At 41.6% G+C, this 21,214-nt stretch overlaps 1 protein-coding gene across 1 annotated transcript in view; it reads right to left on the bottom strand.

Annotated features, from left to right (window-relative positions):
- LOC132348104 (sodium/glucose cotransporter 1-like) overlaps nucleotides 1-20,801 on the bottom strand; it is a 62,507-nt gene extending 41,706 nt beyond the window's left edge. Inside the window, exons 1-6 of the mRNA XM_059895256.1 lie at nucleotides 20,793-20,801; nucleotides 20,426-20,510; nucleotides 20,158-20,363; nucleotides 15,549-15,620; nucleotides 5,811-5,915; nucleotides 4,186-4,249 (exon numbers count right to left, since the gene is read on the bottom strand). Coding sequence (XP_059751239.1) covers nucleotides 4,186-4,249; nucleotides 5,811-5,915; nucleotides 15,549-15,620; nucleotides 20,158-20,363; nucleotides 20,426-20,510; nucleotides 20,793-20,801 — 541 coding nt within the window. The remainder of the gene's footprint in view (nucleotides 1-4,185; nucleotides 4,250-5,810; nucleotides 5,916-15,548; nucleotides 15,621-20,157; nucleotides 20,364-20,425; nucleotides 20,511-20,792) is intronic.
- Between the last annotated feature and the right edge of the window lie 413 nt (nucleotides 20,802-21,214).

Raw genomic sequence — 21,214 nt, 5'->3', positions numbered from 1 at the left:
TGGCACAGCAAACTCACAAATCTCTCCAGGAACAGTCCTGTCTTTGCCAGACAGATCTTTTTTTGGCTGGGCTCCCTGGGGTCTCAGGTATGCCTGTGTACTTTGGTGGTTAGCCAGAGATTTGGGCTTTTTGTATCTTATTTTAAAATCCTTCCATACCTCAAGGACATAAAGATATTCTTTGCTTCCTTATAAAAGTTAGACAAATTTTTGCCTTTCCTATTTAAGCCTTTAGTCAATCCAAAATTATTTTTGTGTAGAATAGGGATCTAATTTTATTTTTTTCATATGATAACCAATTGATCCTCCTTTCCTCAGTCATCTGCAATGCCCTCAATGTCATAAATCAGGTGTTCACACATATGAGTGTTTCTGGGCTTTTTCACTCTCTCTTGTGTCAATGTGTTTATCCTTGTGCCAATACCAAACTGTCTTAATTACTACAGCTTTACAGTAAGTCATGCTATTTGGTAAGATAAGTCCTTCTTATTTTTCTTTGATAGGAATATCTTTGCTATTCTTATGCTTTTGCTCTTCTACATACACTTTATTTACTTTTTTCCAGATTTATTGAGCTATGACATACAACATCATACAAGTTTAAGGTATGTGATGTGATCTGATACATGTATATATTGCAAAATGATTAGCACAGTAAGTTTAAGTTATTATCTCCATCACCCCACATAACTGCCACTTTTTTGTGTTGAGAACATTTAAGATTTACTCTCTTAGCAACTTTTAAGTGTATAATACCGTATTGTTAATGATAGTCACCATGCTAATTCTTTTTTTTAAGATTTTTTTGATGTGGACCATTTTATTGAATTTGTTACAATATTGCTTCTGTTTCATGTTTTGGTTTTCTGGCCACGAGGTATGTGGGAACTTAGCTCCCCAACCAGGGATCGAACCCTCACCTCCTGCATTGGAAGGCCAAGTGTTAACCAGTGGACCACCAGGGAAGTCCCACCATGCTAATTTTTAATCCATTCATCCACTCTATGCCTTTTGATTGGAGTATTCAATTCATTTACATGTAAAGTAATTATTGCTAGGTAATGACTTACTAATGCCATCTTGGTAGTTGTTTTCTAGCTGTTTTGTAGTTTCCCTGTTACTTTCTTCCTCTCTTACTATCTTCCTTTGTGAATTAATGATTTTCCATAGTAGTATGCTTTGATTCTCTCCTTTCTCTTTTGTGTATCTAGGATAGCTTTTTGCTTTGTGGTTACCATGAGTCTTCCATAGATATAACAATCTATTTCAAGGTGATAACTTCAAATGCATATGAAAACTCTACCCTTTTACTTCCCGCCTGACATTTTATGTTTTTGATATCACAGTTTACCTCTTTTTATATTATGTATCTGTTAACAAATAATTGTAGCTATGGTTTTTTAAAAATACTTTTGTCCTTTAACCTTTAGAGTTAAGTGGTTAATGTACCACCATCTTACTGTATTTGAGTAGTCTGATTTTGACTATCTACTTACTATGTTTTCATGTTACTAATTAGCATCCTTTCATTTCAGCTTGAAGACTCCTTCCACCATTTCTTATAAGGCAGGTCTAGTGGTGATGAACTCCCCCAGCTTTGGTTTGTCTGAGAAAGTCTTTTTTTCTCTTTCATTTCTGAAGACCAACTCTGCCAGATAAAGTATTCTTGGTTGGCAGTCTTTTTCTTTTACCACTTTGAATACATCATCCCACTGTCTCCTGTCCTGCAAGCATTCTGCTGAGAAATCCACTGATAGCCTTATGGGGGTTCCCTTATACGTGAGGAATTTTTTTTCTTTTCCTGCTTTTAAAATTTCCTCTCTGTCTTTGATTTCAGACAGTTTTATTATAATGTGTCTTGGTGAAGACAGTTTGGGCTTAAAACCTGGGGGGGAACCGATGAGTTTTGTCATCTTGGATATCTAAATCTCTCCTCAGATTTGGGAAGTTCTCCATTTTAAATAAGCTTTCTGCCTGCTTCTCCCTCTCTTCTCCTTCTGGGATGCCAGTAATGTGTAGATTGTTTCTTTTAATGGTGTCCCATAGCTCACATAGGCTTTCTTCACTCTTTTTCATTCTTTTTCCTTTGTTCTCCTCTGACTGGGTAATTTCAAATGACCTATCGTTGAGTTCACAGAATCTTTCTTCTGCTTTGCCAAGCCTGCTGTTGACGTCCTCAGTTGCATTTTTCATTTCACTCATTGTAATCTTCAGCTCCAGAATTTGTTTGGTTAGGATTCCTATCTCTCTGTTAAACCTCTCATTTCCTTCACATATTGTTTTCCTTATTTTGCTGAGTTGTCCTTCTGTGTTTTCTTGTAGCTCAGTGAGCTTCCTTCAAACAACTGTCTTGAACTTTTTATCAGGCAAATCTTTGGAGTTGGTTACTGGAAAATTATTGTGTTCCTTTGGTGGTGTCATGTTTCCTTGATTTTTCAAGATCCTTGAAGTCTTGTGTTGCTGTTTCTGCATTTGAGGAAGCAGTCACCGCCTCCAGTTTTTACTGACTGGTTTTTGGAGAGAAATACCTTCCATCAGTCCTGCGAGGGATTCTGAAGCTTTCTCAGACCTTTCCTTGGATACACCTGCTTCACATGTCTTCCTTGACCCTACAAAGCCAGGCTGAGTGCTGACAGCCTCCAGTTTGCTTGCCTTACTGAGGGTGGTGCTGAATGCTCGTCTGTGTGCTTTCCCAGTCCCACAGGGTCAGGCTGGCTTTCTACGTGTGCTCACTAGCTTTATGCCAGGAATCAACACTGCCACAGTTGGAGGTAAGCTAAGGGAGCTGGCCACAAGGTGGAGGCATATGCGGGTGAGGCATGCAGAATATTGGGGTGTCTGCGGGCCAGCTGGGGAGATCGGCCGGTGAAGAGCCCCCAGCGGCTTACTGGCGGGTTTCCTGATAGAGTTTGCAAGGGGGTTAGTAGGATTTGTGTTCCTTTGATGCCATCTGAGAGCCCTGAGTGCTGCTCTCCCAGCCACTCCCCGCCCCCTGGACATACAGCACACCTGAATATTCTAGATGGAGTGAGAAAGAAGTTTGTCTTTTTGGCAGCAGTCTGCGCAGCTAGAGTAGCTGGGCACTCACACGCTGTCACTCTCCCCCATGGGACAAACCTCAGGCTAAGAAGGTCTCTCTTGGCACTGAGCTGTGCTACCTCGGGGGAGCGGTGACATGGGTAAAGTGAACCTGTCCCTCTCACCCTCTTCAGTGCATCCAGTTGTGGGTATTTTTTTTTCCAACAGCATGACTCCTGTACTTCCACAAAGGCCCTCTCGCCTGTGGGTGGCAGTCTAAACTGGAGTTCTTTGACAGAACACTCTTATTCCGCCATGTTGGTGACATCATGCCATGTATCCCTGTGGATGCTAGGCCTGGACGGTCTCTTCTTTGTTCTCTCTCAGCCGGGCACTGACATCTTTGTCCCCTTATCTCCTACATACATTTTAGAGTCAGCCTGTCAAGTTCCTCAAACATCTTCTTCTGGGTTTAGGGGGAACTAACATTTTTAGGTTGTTGTCTTCCAATCATTAACAGAATTGTTCTCTTAATTTAGGTCTTATTTTTTAACAAAGTTTTAAAATGTTTTCTAAAAAAGCCTTAAGAGGTGAACTCTTGAGTAAAGTCCAGAGTGAAACAGTAGGCAGTTACTGGCTTCTGTTTACCAGTCAGAATGATGTTATTTCAGACATTTCTTAGGATTTAGGGAAATCAGTACAAGGATCAGAACACTGAGAAGTTTAACTTGTCCTCTAGGATGTCTTTTTTTAAAATTTAATTAAATTTAATTAATTTATTTATTTTTGGCTGCGTTGGGTCTCGGTTGTTGCGTGCGGGCTTTCTCTAGCTGTGGCGAGCGGGGGCCACTCTCCGCTGCGGTGAGCAGGCTTCTGATTGCGGCGGCCCCTCTTGTTGCGGAGCACAGGCTCTAGGTGCGCGGGCTTCAGCAGCCGCAGCATGCAGGCTCAATAGCACAAGCTCAGCAGTTGTGGCGCACGGGCTCAGGTGCTCCGCGGCATGTGGGATCCTTCTGGACCAGGGCTCGAACCCATGTCCTCTGCATTGGCAGGCGGATTCTTAACCACTGCGCCACCAGGGAAGCCCCCTCTAGGATGTTTTTATGTACATATGCAATATTTGTAAGAAAAAATATTGTAGAGAAAAGAGTAACTGGTAATGGATACTCATCCCAGCCTTAATGTAAATGGGAGAAAATACCCAACCAAAAACACAGAGCATAAATGGAGCCTGAAACCAAGAAAAGAAGAGCAATTAAATCAGGGTCCCACCTAGGCTAAGCTCTTAAATGAGATGCAAGCTCAGTTACTGTTTTGAGCCCAATAAATGTATCATTACTGGGGACCTTGCAAATAACAGCCCAAGCATAAGCCTTCCAGTACAACAAACTTAACTTATAAGCACTTGATCTTTGCCTATAAAGGGGTGCATTCTTAATTTAGGGGGGGGTTAACTGAGCCAATTTTCAAGATATTTATTAAAATTTATTGTTTGCCTACTTCCAGATAGAAACGAAGGTGGCTTATAATTAAACAAAAAAGATAGTAAAAAAAAAAAAAAATCAGAAACCATTCAGAGAAATGGTGGAGAAACTATACTAAAATTTACACAAGTTATTGAAATTAAGTAATGCATTTGGCTCTGGCTTTCTTTACAAAGAAGGGGTAAGTTGAACATACGAAGGAGATGTGAATGAATTCTGAGAACTAAATGGTGGTAAAGACCAGGGCTCCTTATCAGGTCTGGAATTAACTTTGTTAGAAGTATTGTTTATTTCTGTAGTCTACCAGAGGAAAAGATGAGACCCAGAAAGTAGGGAGCTTTCTGATTTATCAAAAAAAAAAAAAAGGGCCAGGTGATTTATATAGAGATAGGTTAATTAACCCAAGACACATGAATTCACTTATATTAATTTAGGTGAACAAATTCTATGTCCTACAACAAATATATTCCACAGATTAGATAAATAATCCATTTTATAAGTTTTATAGTTGAAACCTGGTATTCATAGGCGATCAGTTAGGAGTTTTGTAGTAACCAGCTGAATATCTCAAAGAACTCAGTTGAACCTATTCTCAGTATACAGTTGACCCGTGAACAATGTGGGGGTTAGGGGTGCCAACCCCCATGTAGTCAAGCTAAATCTGTCTCAAAAACAAAGGAATTGATAAATGACTCATCCAAGGGCAGGAAGCTGAAACAATCTGGACAGAATCAGGACTCAAACCCTAGTTCTTTTGATTCCACATATTGTGATCTCTAATTGAACACAAACTTTTCCCCACACTTAGTCAATTTAAAGATCTGTGAAATGAAAATACAAGTACTATATTTATTGAAAAAAATCTGCATGTAACCTGACGTGCACGGTTTAAATGCATGTTTTTCAAGGGTCAACTGCATACTGCAAATGTGTACATACCGATAAATACGCACACACATATAAACATATATATCTGTATGTCTATGTACACACACACATATATATGTGTATGTATGTATATGTTTACATACATATATATTTAAGTGTTAATATGATCTTTTCCCTACCTGACTAGTCTCCTAACTGTATTCCTATGGTCCTTGGAATGTAAACATTCTCTATCTCTTCATTACTTTACTAAGAAGAATGAAAACTAGCACAATCTTGTTGAGAAATCAGACTTGGTTCCTTTCTTCCATGACTTCTCAAGGAGTCTTTAATATTTACTCAGGGTTGAAAGCAAGTTTTTATGTTTCATTTGGACAATGATAAAGGTGGAGGTTAGCTGCTACAGCAGGCACTACTTACATTCCACTCGAAGGCCCCAACAGCAATCCCTGAAGACACCCCCTTTCCAGCCAGGCCCATAAAGTGCCCAGTGCCAATGTTCGAGGCAAAAAGAAAAGCACCTATCTGAAAATCAAAAGACAATTACAGATCAGAACTTTTAGTCCAATTTCAAAAACTAATTTTCACAAATATAAACTCAACCTGAATTTTATCAATACATTTCCTCAAAAGGGATTATACCCTGGGCAGAATTCCCATTCATATTTTTTCTATACAAACCCTAACCATAAATTAGAAGCCAAGTAAAAAGGGATGAAGGGAAAAAAGTATTACTGCATTCTTATGTTGCCACCCTCCACACGCTCCACTGACTTACTTGCAACTGCAGAAATATTAGCAGGAGTGTAATTTCATCACTGTTTGAAGTAATTTAAAAATATTAACAATCTAACTGATTATAAGAGAATGGTTAAAATACTAAGGTACATGAATATGATGAAATACAATGTAGCATACAGAAAGAATAAAGGAACTCTATTAAATGATAAAAAATAACATAAACAATATTGATAATATAATCTCATTAAAATTTTGTGTGTGCATATTACACTTGTGCACATGTATGTTTATATATAGATGGGAGTGATTCTGGTAGTATATATATAAAAATACTTCTGGGGACTGGAATCATGGTTATAGAAATGGAATGGTAAGAAAATTTCAAGTTCCATACTTGGATTGTAACTTTTTTTTTTTTTTTACAACCAGCATATGTTACTTTCAAAATAAAAAATCCCAGAGGCATTTAAAATGAACAAAATCCCTCCTAAACCAATTTTAATTGAGTAGAGATAGCCACTCCGTTCAAAATCCAAATCCAAATACTGTGCTACATTTGACACAAGATACACTTAAAACCAAATTATTAAGAGAGACTAAAAATAACAAAGCCTTTTAGATAAAAACAAACAAAAAACACAGCATTGACGATATTAACATAAGATAAAGTAGCATTCAATACCAAAAGCATTAAATACGACAGAGGTTTTGTTTTTTGTTTTTAAACCATGAAACATAAAATGCACTAGTAAGACATAACTGAGAACATACAGGCACCCAAATATCGTAGCACCAACAAATATAAGGCAAAAAAAATCTTGGAAGAGGCACATAATAATTACTCAAGCAGTTATTTTTACTATTAGGAATGTTTGCTACCTTTATCATAATAATGAAAAACTATATACAATCTAAATTGCCCAATAATATGTTATATAAATGGTGGAATGTCCATATGATATAACACTATACAACTGTGTATAAATATAAAATATCTCTATCTACCTACCTATGTTTATATAGACCTAGGAAGACATTAGTACATTAAATGTACCTTCATTAATTCAGTAACTATTAATAAATGTCCACTGCCAACTATGTGTCAGACAGTGTTGTACATACTAGGAATACATCAGTGAGTAAGACAGATAAATCCCTGCCCTCATGAAGCTAACATTCTCTTAGGAAGAAGAGGATGAACAAGATAAATTAGGGGATTATTTTATAGCACAATAGACAGTGATAAATAGTAAAGTCCTACAGAGAAGAAGAAAGGTTAGAAAGCAGGCAGGCACGGAAGCAACCTAAATGTCCATCGACAGACGAATGGATAAAAAAGACATGGTACATATATATAATGGAATATTACTCAGCCATAAAAAGAAACGAAATTGGGCCATTTGTAGAGATGTGGATGGACCTAGAGACTGTCATACAGAGTGAAGTCAGAAAGAGAAAAACAAATATCATATATTAACACATAAATGTGGAATCTGGAAAAATGGTACAGATGAACCGGTTTGCAAGGCAGAAATAGAGACACAGACGTAGAGAACAAACGTACGGGCACCAAGGGGGGAAAGGGGCGGTGGGATGAACTGGGAGATTGGGATTGACAAATATACACTAATATGTATAAAATAGATAACTAATGAGAACCTGCTGTATAGCACAGGGAACTCTACTTCACCTCACTGTACAGTAGAAACTAACACAACATTGTAAAACAACTATACCCCAATTAAAAAAAAAAAAAAAAGAAAGCAGGCAGGAAGTGCTGTGCAGTAGAGTGGGCAGGGCCGACTTTCTGTGAGGAGGGGTGAGGGGCAAGCCAGGGGTACCTGTGAGAGCAGACAGCCTCCAGGCAGAGGGAGCAGCAGGGGCAATGGCCCTGAGGCAGGAGCATGGCTAAATTGTTCAAGGTCACAGAGGTAAGGAGGTGCAGATCATCTGTGGCCTAACATAGGCTGGGCTTTCATTCTGGGTGACATGGGAGCCCCCAGAGGGTTTTAAGCAGTCAGGTGACATGGTCTGACCCTTCAGCTGCTTTGTTGAGGTTGGACGTGGAGGAGCACAAGTGGAAGGAGGGCGCCGAGAGAAGAGGCTGTTACAATCAATCCAGGTGAGGGTGACGGCAGCATGGGCCTGGAGGCACTGATGAGAAGGGGTCGGATTTCAAATCTGTTTTTTAAATCGAGTCCCAGGACTTCCTGATGGATTGGAAGTTGGGGTGAGAGAGAATAAAGAGTCTAACACGACTCCATGGGTGTCAACCTGAGCAACTAGAAGGATGGAGTTGTCGTTCAGGGACAGGGAAGACGGCAGGAGTAGAAGATGTGCAGAATGCATGTTCCATGTGCAAGACCTGACAGACCTTTTGAGTCAGGTGTCAAATGGGCAGCGGGATACACAGGACTGGAGTTGAGGGAGAGAGCTGGGACTTGCTACTATTCTAGCAAGTTGTCTTTAATGGCATGTCGGCAGGCATGTCAGTGTAACTGGAAAGGAGACACCAGGGTCTGGCCCTGGGGAGGTCCAGCATTCAGCAGCCAGGGAGATGGGAAAGAACCAGCCAGGGGGACCTCGAACGAGTGGCTGGTGAAGCAGCAGGAAAGGAGGAGAGCCAGGCGGCAACGTGGGGTGGGAGGGAGGACTGAGTTTCAGTTTCACCACCGCCAAGCCAGGTAAGAGGAGGCCTGAGCACCGACCACATGAATAAGCCACATGGAGGGCCCAGACAAGAGCAACTCATACCCATTGGATATTTGCTGACTGAATAAAAGTATAAAAGAAAGAAAGTTGAAGTGGCAAAATTACTCTTTTATTTCCATTTCCTTTATCAATACCATAATACAGTTTGTTCACTAAGCAATAATTCTAATAGTGTAAAAAGAAGTCACATCCAGGATTGGTTCAAGATGGAGGAGTAGAAGGACATGTGCTCACTCCCTCTTGCAAGAGCACTGGAATCACAACTAACTGCTGAACAATCATCAACAGGAAGACACAGGAACTCACCAAAAAAGATACCACATATCCAAAGACAAAGGAGAAGCTGCAATGAGACGGTAGGAGGGGCTCAATCATGATAAAATCAAATCCCATAACCTCTGGGTGTGTGACTCACAAACTAGAGAACAATTATACCACAGAAGCCCGCCCACTGGAGTGAAGGTTCTGAGGCTCAGGTCAGGCTTCCCAACCTAGGGGTCTGGCAACGGGAGGAGGAATTCCCAGAGAATCAGACTTTGAAGTCTAGCAGGATTTGATTGCAGAACTTTGACAGGACTGAGGGAAACAGAGACTCCACTCTTGGAGGACACACACAAAGTAGTGTGCACATCAAGACCCAGGGGGAAGGAGCAGTGACCCCACAGGAGACTGAACCAGACCTACCTGCTAGTGTTGGAGGGTTTTCTGCAGAGGTGGGGGGAAGCTGTGGCTCACCCTGGGGACAAGGACACTGACAGCATAAGTTCTGGGAAGTACTCCTTGGCGTGAGCCCTCTTGGAGTCCGCCATTAGCCCCACCAAAGAGCCTGTAGCCTCCAGTGCTGGGTTGCCTCAGGCCAAACAACCACCAGGGAGGGAACTCAGCCCCACCCATCAGCAGACAAGCAGATTAAAGTTTTACTGAGCTCTGCCCACTAGAGCAACACCCAGCTCTACCCACCACCAGTCCCTCCCATCAGGAAGCTTGCACAAGCCTCTTAGATAACCTCATCCACCAGAGGGCAGACAGCAGAAGCAAGAAGAACTAAAATCCTGCAGCCTGTGGAACAAAAAACACATTCACAGAAAGATAGACAAAATGAAATGGCAGAGGATGATGTACCAGATGAAGGAACAAGATAAAACCCCAGAAAAACAATTAAGTGAAGTGGAGATAGGCAACCTTCCAGAAAAATAATTTAGAATAATGATAGTGAAGATGATCCTGGACCTTGGAAAAAGAATGCAGGCAAAGATTGAGAAGATGCAAGAAATGTTTAAAAAAGACCTAGAAGAGGGTTTCCCTGGTGGCGCAGTGGATAAGAATCTGCCTGCCAATGCAGGGGAAACAGGTTCAGTCCCTGGTCCGGGAAGATCTCACGTGCCGCAGAACAACTAAGCCCGTGTGCCACAACTACTGAGCCTGCGCTCTAGAGTCCGGAGCCACAACTAGTGAAGCCCGCATGCCTAGAGCCCATGCTCCGCAACAAGAGAAGCCACCGTGATGAGAAGCCCATGCACTGCAATGAAGAGTAGCCCCCGTTTGCTGCAAGTAGAGAAAGCCCACGTGCAGCAATGAAGACCCAACATAGCCATAAATAAATAAATTATTTTTTTAATGAAAAAAAATTCAAAGACCTAGAAGAATTAAAGAACAAACAACTAGAAGAATGAAAGAACAAACAAACAGAGATGAACAATATAATAAATGAAATGAAAAATACACTAGAAGGAATCAATAGCAGAATAACTGAGGCAGAAGAATGGATCATATCAAGTGAGCTGGAAGACAGAATGGTGGAATTCACTGCTGCAAAACATAATAAAGAAAAAAGAATGAAAAGAAATGAAGACAGCCTAAGAGACCTCTGGGACAACATTAAATGCAATAACATTTGCATTAGAGGGGTCCCAGAAGGAGAAGAGAGAGAGAAAGGACCTGAGAAAATATTTGAAGAGATTATAGTCAAAAACGTCCCTAACATGGGAAAGGAAATAGCCACCCAAGTCCAGGAAGTGCAGAGAGTCCCAGGCAGGATAAACCCAGTGAGAAACACGCTGAGACACATAGTAATCAAATTGTCAAGAATTAAAGACAAAGAAAAATTATTAAAAGCAACAAGGGAAAAACGACAAATAACATACAAGGGAACTCCCATAAGGTTAACAGCTGATTTCTCAGCAGAAACTCTACAAGTCAGAAGGGAGTGGCACGATATATTTAAAGTGATGAAAGGGAAGAAACCACAACCAAGATTACCTGGCAAGGATCTCATTCAGATTTGACGGAGAAATCAGAAGCTTTACAGACAAGCAAAACTAAGAGAATTCAGCACCACCAAACCAGCTCTACAACAAATGCTAAAGGAACTTCTCTAAGTGGGAAACACAAGAGAAGAAAAGGACCTACAAAAACAAACCCAAAACAATTAAGAAAATGGCAATAGGAACATACATATTGATAATTACCTTAAATATGAATGCATTAAATGTTCCAACCAAAAGACACAGGCTTGCTGAATGGATACAAAAACAAGACCCATATATATGCTGTCTACAAGAGACCCACTTTAGACCTAGGGACACATACAGACTGAAAGTGAGGGGATGGAAAAAGATATTCCATGCAAATGGAAATCAAAAGAAAGCTGGAGTAGCAATACTCATATCAGATAAAATAGACTTTAAAATAAAGAATGTTACAAGAGACAAGGAAGGAAATTACATAATGATCAAGGGATCAATCCAAGAAGATGATATAACAATTATAAATATATATGCTCCCAACATAGGAGCACCTCAATACATAAGGCAAATGCAAATGCTAACAGCTACAAAAGAGGAAATTGACAGTAACATAGTAATAGTGGGGGACTTTAACACCTCACTTACACCAATGGACAGATCATCCAGACAGAAAATTAATAAGGAAACATAAGCTTTAAATGACACAATAGACCAGAGAGATTTCACTGATATTTATAGGACATTCCACCCGAAAACAGCAGATTACACTTTCTTCTCAAGTGCACATGGAACATTCTCCAGGATAGATCACATCTTGGGTCACAAATCAAGCCTCAGTAAATTTAAGAAAATTGAAATCATATCAAGCATCTTTTCTGAACACAACGCTATGAGATTAGAAATCAATTACAGGGAAAAAAACATAAAAAACACAAACACATGGAGGCTAAACAATACGTTACTAAATAACCAAGAGATCACTGAAGAAATCAAAGAGGAAGTCAAAAACTACCTAGAGACAAATGACAATGAAAACACGACAATCCAAACCCTGTGGAATGCAGCAAAAGCAGTTCTAAGAGTGAAGTTTATACCAATACAATCCTACCTCAAGAAACAAGGAAAATCTCAAATAAACAATCTAACCTTACACCTAAAGGAACTAGAGAAAGAAGAACAAACAAAACCCAAAGTTAGTAGAAGGAAAGAAATCATAAAGATCAGAGCAGAAATAAATGAAATAGGAACAAAGAAAACAACAGCAAAGATCAATAAAACTATAAGCTGGTTCTTTGAGAAGATAAACAAAATTGATAAACCTTTAGCCGGACTCATTAAGAAAAACAGGGAGAGGACTCAAATCAATAAAATTAGAAATGAAAAAGGAGAAGTTACAATGGACACCGCAGAAATACAAAGCATCATGAAACTACGACAAGCAACTCTATGCCAATAAAATGGACAACCTGGAAGAAATGGACAAATTCTTAGAAAGGTATAACCTTCCAAGACTGAACCAGGACGAAATAGAAAATATGAACAGACCAATCACAAGAAATGAAATTGAAACTGTGATTAAAAATCTTCCAACAAACAAAAGTCCAGGACCAGATGGCTTCACAGGTGAATTCTATCAAACATTTAGAGAGGAGCTAACACCCATCCTTCTCAAACTCTTCCAAAAAATTGCAAAGGAAGGAACACTCCCAAACTCATTCTACAAGGCCACCATCACCCTGATACCAAAACCAGACAGAGATACTACAAAAAAAAAAGAAAATTACAGACCAATATCACTGATGAATATAGATGCAAAAATCCTCAACAAAATACTAGCAAACAGAATCCAACAACACATTAAAAGGATCATACACCATGATCAAGTAGGATTTATCTCAGGGATGCAAGGATTCTTCAATATATGCAAATCAATCAATGTGATACACCATATTAACAAACTGAAGAATAAAAACCATATGATCATCTCAATAGATGCAGAAAAAACTTTTGACAAAATTCAACACCGATTTATGATAAAAACTCTCCAAAAAGTGGGTACAGAGGGAACCTACCTCAACATAATAAAGGCCATATATGACAGACCCACAGCAAACATCATTCTCAATGGTGAAAAACTGAAAGCATTTCCTCTAAGATCAGGAACAAGACAAGGATGTCCACTCTCACCACTATTATTCAACATAGTTTTGGAAGTCCTAGCCATGGCAATCAGAGAAGAAAAAGAAATAAAAGGAATCCAAATTGGAAAAGAAGAAATAAAACTGTCACTGTTTGCCAATGACATGATACTATACATAGAAAATCCTAAAGATGCCACTAGAAAACTACTAGAGCTAATCGATGAATCTGGTAAAGTTGCAGGATACAAAATTAATGCACAGAAATCTCTTGCATTCCTATACACAAACAATGAAAGACCAGAAAGAGAAATTAAGGAAACAATCCCATTCACCACTGCAACAAAAAGAATAAAATACCTGGGAATAAACCTACCTAAGGAGGCAAAAGACCTGTACTCAGAAAACTATAAGACACTGACGAAAGAAATCAAAGATGACACAAGCAGATGAAGAGATATACCATGTGGTGGATTGGAAGAATCAATATTGTGAAAATGACTATACTATCCAAAGCAGTCTACAGATTCAATGCAATCCCCATCAAATTATCAATGGCATTTTTTACAAAACTAGAACAAAAAAATCTTAAAATTTGTATGGAGACACAAAAGACCCTGAATAGCCAAAGCAATCTTGAGGGGAAAAAATGGAGCTGGAGGAATCAGACTCTCTGACTTCAGACTATACTACAAAGCTACAGTAATCAAGACAATATGGTACTGGCACAAAAACAGAAATATAGACCAATGGAACAGGATAGAAAGCCCAGAGATAAACCCACGCACCTATGGTCAACTAATCTATGACAAAGGAGGCAAGGATATACAATGGAGAAAAGAAAAGTCTCTTCAATAAGTGGTGCTGGGAAAACTGGACAGCTACATGTAAAAGATTGAAATTAGAACACTAACACCATACACAAAAATAAACTCAAAATGGATTAAAGACCTAAAAGTAAGACCAGACACTATAAAACAGAGGAAAACATAGGAAGAACACTCTTTGACATAAATCACAGCAAGATCTTTTTTGACCCACCTCCTAGAGTAATGGAAATAAAAACAAAACTAAACAAATGGGACCTAATGAAACTTAAAAGCTTTTGCACAGCAAAGGAAACTATAAACAAGACAAAACGAATCAACAAAGGATTAATCTCCAAAATATATAAACAGCTCATGCAGCTCAATATTAAAACAAAAACAACCCAATCAAAAAATGGGCAGAAGACCTAAATAGACATTTCTCCAAAGAAGACATACAGATGGCCAAGAGGCACATGAAAAGCTGCTCAACATCACTAATTATTAGAGAAGTGCAAATCAAAACTACAATGAGATATCACCTCACACTGGTTAGAATGGGCATCATCAGAAAATCTACAAACAAATTCTGGAGAGGGTGTGGAGAAAAGGAAACCCTCTTGCATTGTTGGTGGGAATGTAAATTGATACAGCCACTATGGAGAACAGTATGAAGGTTCCTTAAAAAAACTAAAAATAGAATTACCATATGACCCAGCAATCCCACTACTGGGCATATACCCAGAGAAAACCATAATAAAGCAAAAAGACACATGCACCCCAATGTTCATTGCAGCACTATTTACAATAGTCAGGTCATGGAAGCAACCTAAATGCCCATCGACAGATGACTGGATAAAGAAGATGTGGTACATATATACAATGGAACTCAGCCATAAAAAGGGTCATTTGTAGAGACGTGGATGGACCTAGAGACTGTCATACAGAGTGAAGTAAGTCAGAAAGAGAAAAACAAATATCGTATATTAACGCATATATGTGGAATCTAGAAAAATGGTACAGATGAACTGGTTTGCAAGGCAGAAATAGAGACACAGATGTAGAGAACAAACGTATGGACACCAAGGAGGGAGAGCGGGGGAAGGGTGGTGGTGGTGGGATGAATTGGGAGATTGGGATTGACATATTATACACCAACATGTATAAAATAGATAACTAATAAGAACCTGTTGTATAAAAATAAATAAAATTCAAAAAACAAAAAAAAGAAGTCACATCCGACTCCCACTCTACACTGCGTGCTTCCAGAGGGCAGGACTCACTATGTCCTATCTGTGTCCCAGAACCTAGAACAATACCTTGTACTACCAGGCACCTAGTAATGGTTACTGAACTACACTGAGCTGAATGGAAGAGTTAAGGGAAGTACTAATGAAATGACTTTCCTGATTTAGCAACTTCAAATTATTTGGGGGTAAAAGACATCTAAATTAAAGTAATAAATGAATCCACACGCAGCCCCCAAACTGGACTGCACATGCAAGGCATACTCACCTGCCACCATGCTAGATTTCGGCCGGCCAGGAAGAAGTCTTCTACTGTCCCACGACTGCTTGACAATATAGCCTTAAAAAGAGGGGCGGTGTCGGGAGGGAATCCAAGAAACCAAACTGCTTCAAAGACACAGGTCTCACAAACAGATGACCTTCACTTATGGGTAAATGTCCTTTGCAGAGATCCCATTCCCCCTTCATTCTTTTTAAGGACAGAGGTCTCTACCTGCTGAGTTAGAGGAGGGCCCACTGCCTCTCCCAGCTATGAGATTGCATGGGCCTGCCCATTTCTCTACACTAGTGTGAAAATAATATTGCTTTATTTTTTCCCCAAATAGTTAACTAGTGCATGGTTCCCAGCAGAGTCTTGGAGATGAGTGGTTCAGCGAGTGCGTCGATTGACTGGGAATGGCAAAGCTGAACACCAGCCTAGCTTCTTCCGGGAGAGCAGTCTCGTTGCCAAGACTATGAAGTCCTCCCAACGCACCCAAGGGCTCTCTCCTCAGGTCCCCAGCTCTGATTCCCAGACTCCAGTATGGTCAAAAGATAGTCTTGGGGATTTCCTGGATTGCCTAGGACTAGCAGGACCCACGGATGACCACTGGTTGACAAAAAAGTGTTTCTGTGGGAGAAGTGAACTTATTACCACCATCTGGGGTATCTGCCTTATAATGGAGTCCCTTCACATCATAAAGCTTTAAACCAAAGAACAACTCTAAATCAGACACATTAAGTTAGTCTTATTTCATCCATTCACTAAATATTTATCAAGAGCCCATTATGTTCAGAGCTGACCTTTCTTAAGGAAGGTATCAGCGGTGTGTAGGGAGAGGTGCATTAGAACTTTTAAAAGGAATTTACAAAATGTTCTAAGATGAATAAAATCACTCTGTCTTCCCATTAAAGAAAGAACCAGACAGGAAGAGAGGAGGTCCTGGGAAGAAGGTGGTTATGCACATATCCCTGCCTCCTCCTTCCTCCCTGCTCTCTTTCTGGAATAATCCACCAACCACAGCAGCCAGGCTGCTGGGGCAGAAGGTGCATCCACCACTTTCTCAAAGATCTCAGGGCTGAGACTGATAACAGAGGAAACAAACAGACAAACAAAAGTGTAAGGTTTTTTCCCCTTTAACATCCTGCAGGAGCCAAGGCACCAGCAACAAAGACCAAGATTTCCTTGTGGGGGCTCAGCGGTCAGAAGCTGATGAAGGATTTCAGGAGTCCCGTCTGTGCAAACGTGGGCAATTCTGTTCAGTGAGAAAAGGGTGGTTTGCTTAAGAACCAAAAGAAAATAAAGCTAGACTCCTTCATCACATTATATGCAAAAGGAAATTCCAGATGTTCTAGACATTTAAATTTTTTTTTTTTTCGCCACGCCACTCAGCTTGCAGGATCTTAGCTCCCCGAGCAGGGATTGAACCCGGGCCCTCGGCAGTGAAAGCGCGGAGTCCTAACCACTGGACTATGAGGGAATTCCCTAAATATTTTTAAAAACCTATAAAGTATTAGAAAAAATTTTAGAATAGTATTTGTACAATGTTGGAGTGGGTAAAAACTTTCCTAAGCAAGCCAGGAAATCTAGATGCAAAGGAAAAGAGAAACAGTAGACTTCTTCAAAGTGAAAAAATATCAGATGACAGAGAGACAACAGTAACAGAGTCTAGACCAGTGGTTCTCGACCAGGGGTGATTTTTGCCCCACTCCTCCAAGGGACATGTGGCAATGTCTGGAGACAGTTTTGGTTGTGAAGGGGCAGGGCTTGGGGATACTTCTAAGCATCCTATAATACACAGGACAGACCTCCCACAACAAGGAATTATCTGGTCCCAAATTTCAGTAGTGCTGAGGCTGAGAACAACTGCTCTAGAAAATGAGAGTTTAGGAAAAACATATTAGCAACTCAAGTGACAGACAAGGTGATAAAAGCAAAGTCGAACAACTCAATTCATAAATGGGCACATAAACTGGCTATTCAACAGAAGAGGAAGATCAAAGGACAACAGGCTCACAAGAAGATGGTCAATCTCATAGGAGGCTGAGTCTGGAAAGCGCAAATCAAAGCTGCAGTAACATACCACTACTCACTCATCAGCCTGGGACCCCCCCCAACAAAAATTAAATTAGTAGTAACAAACCAGGCTGGTAAAGGCCTGGGGAAAGAACGTGCTCATATGCTGCTTGTGAGAAACGTAAATCTCAACAAGCTTTGGGGATTGCCATTTAGTGATATCTGCTAAAGTTTCAAGTAAACACACCCTTCTAACCCAGAAATTCCAATTTCGGGAATCCATGCTACACAGCTTAAAAGCACCAACACATTAAAAACAACAGCAGCAACGAAGACCCAATACAGCCAAAAATAAACAAACAAACAAATAAATAAATATATATATTTTTAAAAATCTTATTAAAAAACAACCACCTGGCAGCAATCTAAGTGTCAATGAGTAGGGAAGAGCTGAATCACACACATGTTTGACTATTGTGCATCTAATAAAAACATGAGCTAGGACTTCCCTGGTGGTGCAGTGGTTAAGAATCCGTCTGCCAATGCAGGGGACATAGGTTTGAGACCTGGTCCAGGAAGATTCCACGTGCTGCGGAGCAAGTAAGCCCGTGCACCACAACTACTGAGCCTGAGCTCTAGAGCCCGCAAGCCACAACTACTGAGCCCGTGTGCCACAACTACTGAAGCCCACGTGCCTAGAGCCTGTGTTCCACAAAGAGAAGCCACTGAAATGAGAAGCCCGCGCACCGCAACAAAGAGCAGCCCCTGCTTGCCACAACTAGAGAAAAGCCCGGGCGCATCAACGAGGACCCAATGCAGCCAAAAATAAACAAATAAAAAAATAAACAAATTTATTTAAAACAAAAAAACATGAGCTAGATCTCTATCTATAGACCTGAAGGACTCCACATCATGTAGTAACAGAAAAAAAGCAAACTGCAGGGTAATGTGTATCATACAATCACATTTTTTGTAAAGACAAAAACGCAAAACCTTTACCTATGTGTCTGTGTAAGCACTGAGAAGGGAGGAGGGACACACAGGCCCTGGGTACCTCAGAGGGATGGGAATGGCTGAGGGAGGAACCATAACTCCTCTAGACAGTTATGCATCTCCTCACTTCTTACAGTGAGCATGTGATTAAAAACAATATACGAGTTTTCAAAAGGACCAAAGGAAAAATAATACAAAGAAGGAAAAATATCAAAGCATTCTGGATAACAGCACATGTTTTATGGCTCCTAGAAGAACAGAAGGAACAGGTTTCCTTTGGAAGCAGCCGATGGCTTACGGGTCCTCAGACCTTGGCCACACCTAGGCCCCAACTAGACGCGGAAGAAAGCTGGGTGGGGGCTTCCTAATTCAGTGAGAGCAGCTGGGGAAGGATCCCAAAATGCCCACTACGCAGAGCCCGGCCTGGGCCACCTAGAAGGATGTTTCTCATAACTGAAGCCAATTTGAAAAAAATCGTTTGTTTGAATGATCTGGATAAATATCAATACCTCCGACTTCTTTTCAGTTGGGAGAGATACGAAATTCTCTTAAGAGGATGGAGACCATATTTCCATTACTCTATCTGCCCACTCACAGCATGGTAAGCACTCAAAAGACTGTCTAGTGATCTTGCTTTGAAGGACCAGATTCTGCACAGTAAGATCCTGCTTGTGACCTGGTGAAGCGCCCCGAAGTAAAGGTCACATGGGCATGAAAGCTTCAGCTGGGTGGGGGCAGCCCGCAATGAACTCTCCCACTAGCTAGCGAATGGTGGCGCTGTCACCAGATACTCCTGCTTATGAAGCAGGCCGCGGAGAGGCTTCGGATGGTTAACAGCTTAGCCGAGGGGCGATACCATGATACGGGCCAAAGCCTTCCTACCTGCCCTCGGACTTTTCACTGCCTGGCCCTGGGGAGTATAGTTACGAGACACCTTTGTGAGTGCCTACAGGTTAAGTGCTAGCGGGCAGATGGTAGTAAAGGAGACCCGGTCGCCACCCTACTAACAGAACCTTATACTAGAGTAGAATAAGCGCCCAATTCAAATTCAAAGTGAACACTTAGGGCCCTAAATTACATGTGACCTCTGAGGTCTTGCTTGCTGGGCAGTGGTTACGCTCATGCGTCAGATCAGGCAGCTCTAGGTTCGAATCTGCACTCCATCATTCCCTTGTGGTTACTTAACCTCTTTGAACCTGTTTCCTCATCTGTAATCCACAGCCTGGTTGTGAGGATGTGACACACTTAAAGCACTCAGCACAGACCAGGCACTTTAGCGCCTAAGGATGGGTAATTGTCACTATTGCCACCACCATCACGACGATCGATCAGAACAACGACCCCATATTACACACGGCTTGGGTTCCAGGCGGCGGGCACCTGGCAGCCTGACCTGTTTATTTGTGGGGTGGGGAGGGAAGATGGGCTTGGACGTGTCCTTACTCTCGGTAGGGAGCAGGTGGCACAGGCAAGGTGGAGAGGTCCCGGCTGAGGGCTGTGCAGGGGCGGGGACGAGAGGGATGCGAGGTGGGGACCAGGTGACAGGCAGGTGAGGATCGAACCCACCTGGTGTCCAGGCCTGCCCCCCCACCCCCCGGGCCCCACATACCCACAGCGCGATGCCCAGGGCCAACAGGAAGTACAAAACTATCACCAGGACGTCCAGGGCACTACTGGTGGTGAAGACCTGAGCACTCCAGGCGAAGCCATACCACGGGAAGCCCAAGGGGGCGCGCCCCGGTGGGCGAGCGCCGCGGGCTGCCGGGTAGTGGCAACGGCCTCCGTGGGGCTCCGGGGTCGCGGCCGCGGGGAACCCTGGGAAGAGCCCCGGGGCAGCCTGGGAGCTCCGGGCAGGCCTCGCGCGGCTCAGTTCCCGCCTTCGGGGGGCCGCTGCACGAAGGCCACGCCTTCACCGCCAGTCCCGGCACAGCGCCGTCCTTTTGCGGCCGGAATCGCTTTGCCCTGGACGGAGAGCTGGTCGCGGGGTGGGTCTGGGTCGAGGCTACCGGAGCAGCATCAGTACCCGTGTCTTTACGAACGAACCACATGAAACCTGAGGCGGAAGAAACCAGCAATACCCCTTCTGTCTTTATTTACCATTTTGAAATTTTGTTCATTGTGGGTTTGGGGCATTGACTTGGATTTATTAAACTATTGCATTCGAATATTATGTATCCCGAGTCCTGAGTTTCCTTGCCTCTCCCCTTAAATTTTGCGCCAAGGAAAGTGCCTCGCTTGCCTCACCCTAATCATGGCCCTGGTTGGACCCACTGCTTACAGAGGCTCCTCAGTTTTCTGCACTTTGGTCTTTCATAGGTGATGTGCGAATTTTCAATCTGGGCCAAGCCTTACTCTCCTTGGTGTGCTTCTCTGCTGAGTTGTTAGAAATCTTGGTCAATAATACTAGTAACAATAATAATAGATAACAGTTATATAGCTCTTGCTAGGTGCCAGAACTACTTCTTTTTTTTTGCTTTCCAAACTTGTTTTTTATTGATATAGTTGAACTTTACAACAGTGTCATAAAATACTATAAACAGAGCCTTCAGATAAACAAACAAAAACTAATCTAAATATATTAACCAGGGACTTCTCTGGTGGTCCAGTGGTTAAGAATCCACCTTCCAATGCAGGGGATGCAGGTTTGATCCCTGGTCAGGGAACTA

The sequence above is a fragment of the Balaenoptera ricei genome, chromosome 14 (genome assembly GCF_028023285.1).
Source record: "Balaenoptera ricei isolate mBalRic1 chromosome 14, mBalRic1.hap2, whole genome shotgun sequence".
NCBI classification, from domain to species: Eukaryota; Metazoa; Chordata; class Mammalia; order Artiodactyla; family Balaenopteridae; genus Balaenoptera; species Balaenoptera ricei.
Note: the sequence above shows the minus strand (reverse complement) of the source record. Positions and strands in the feature narration are given on the sequence as shown.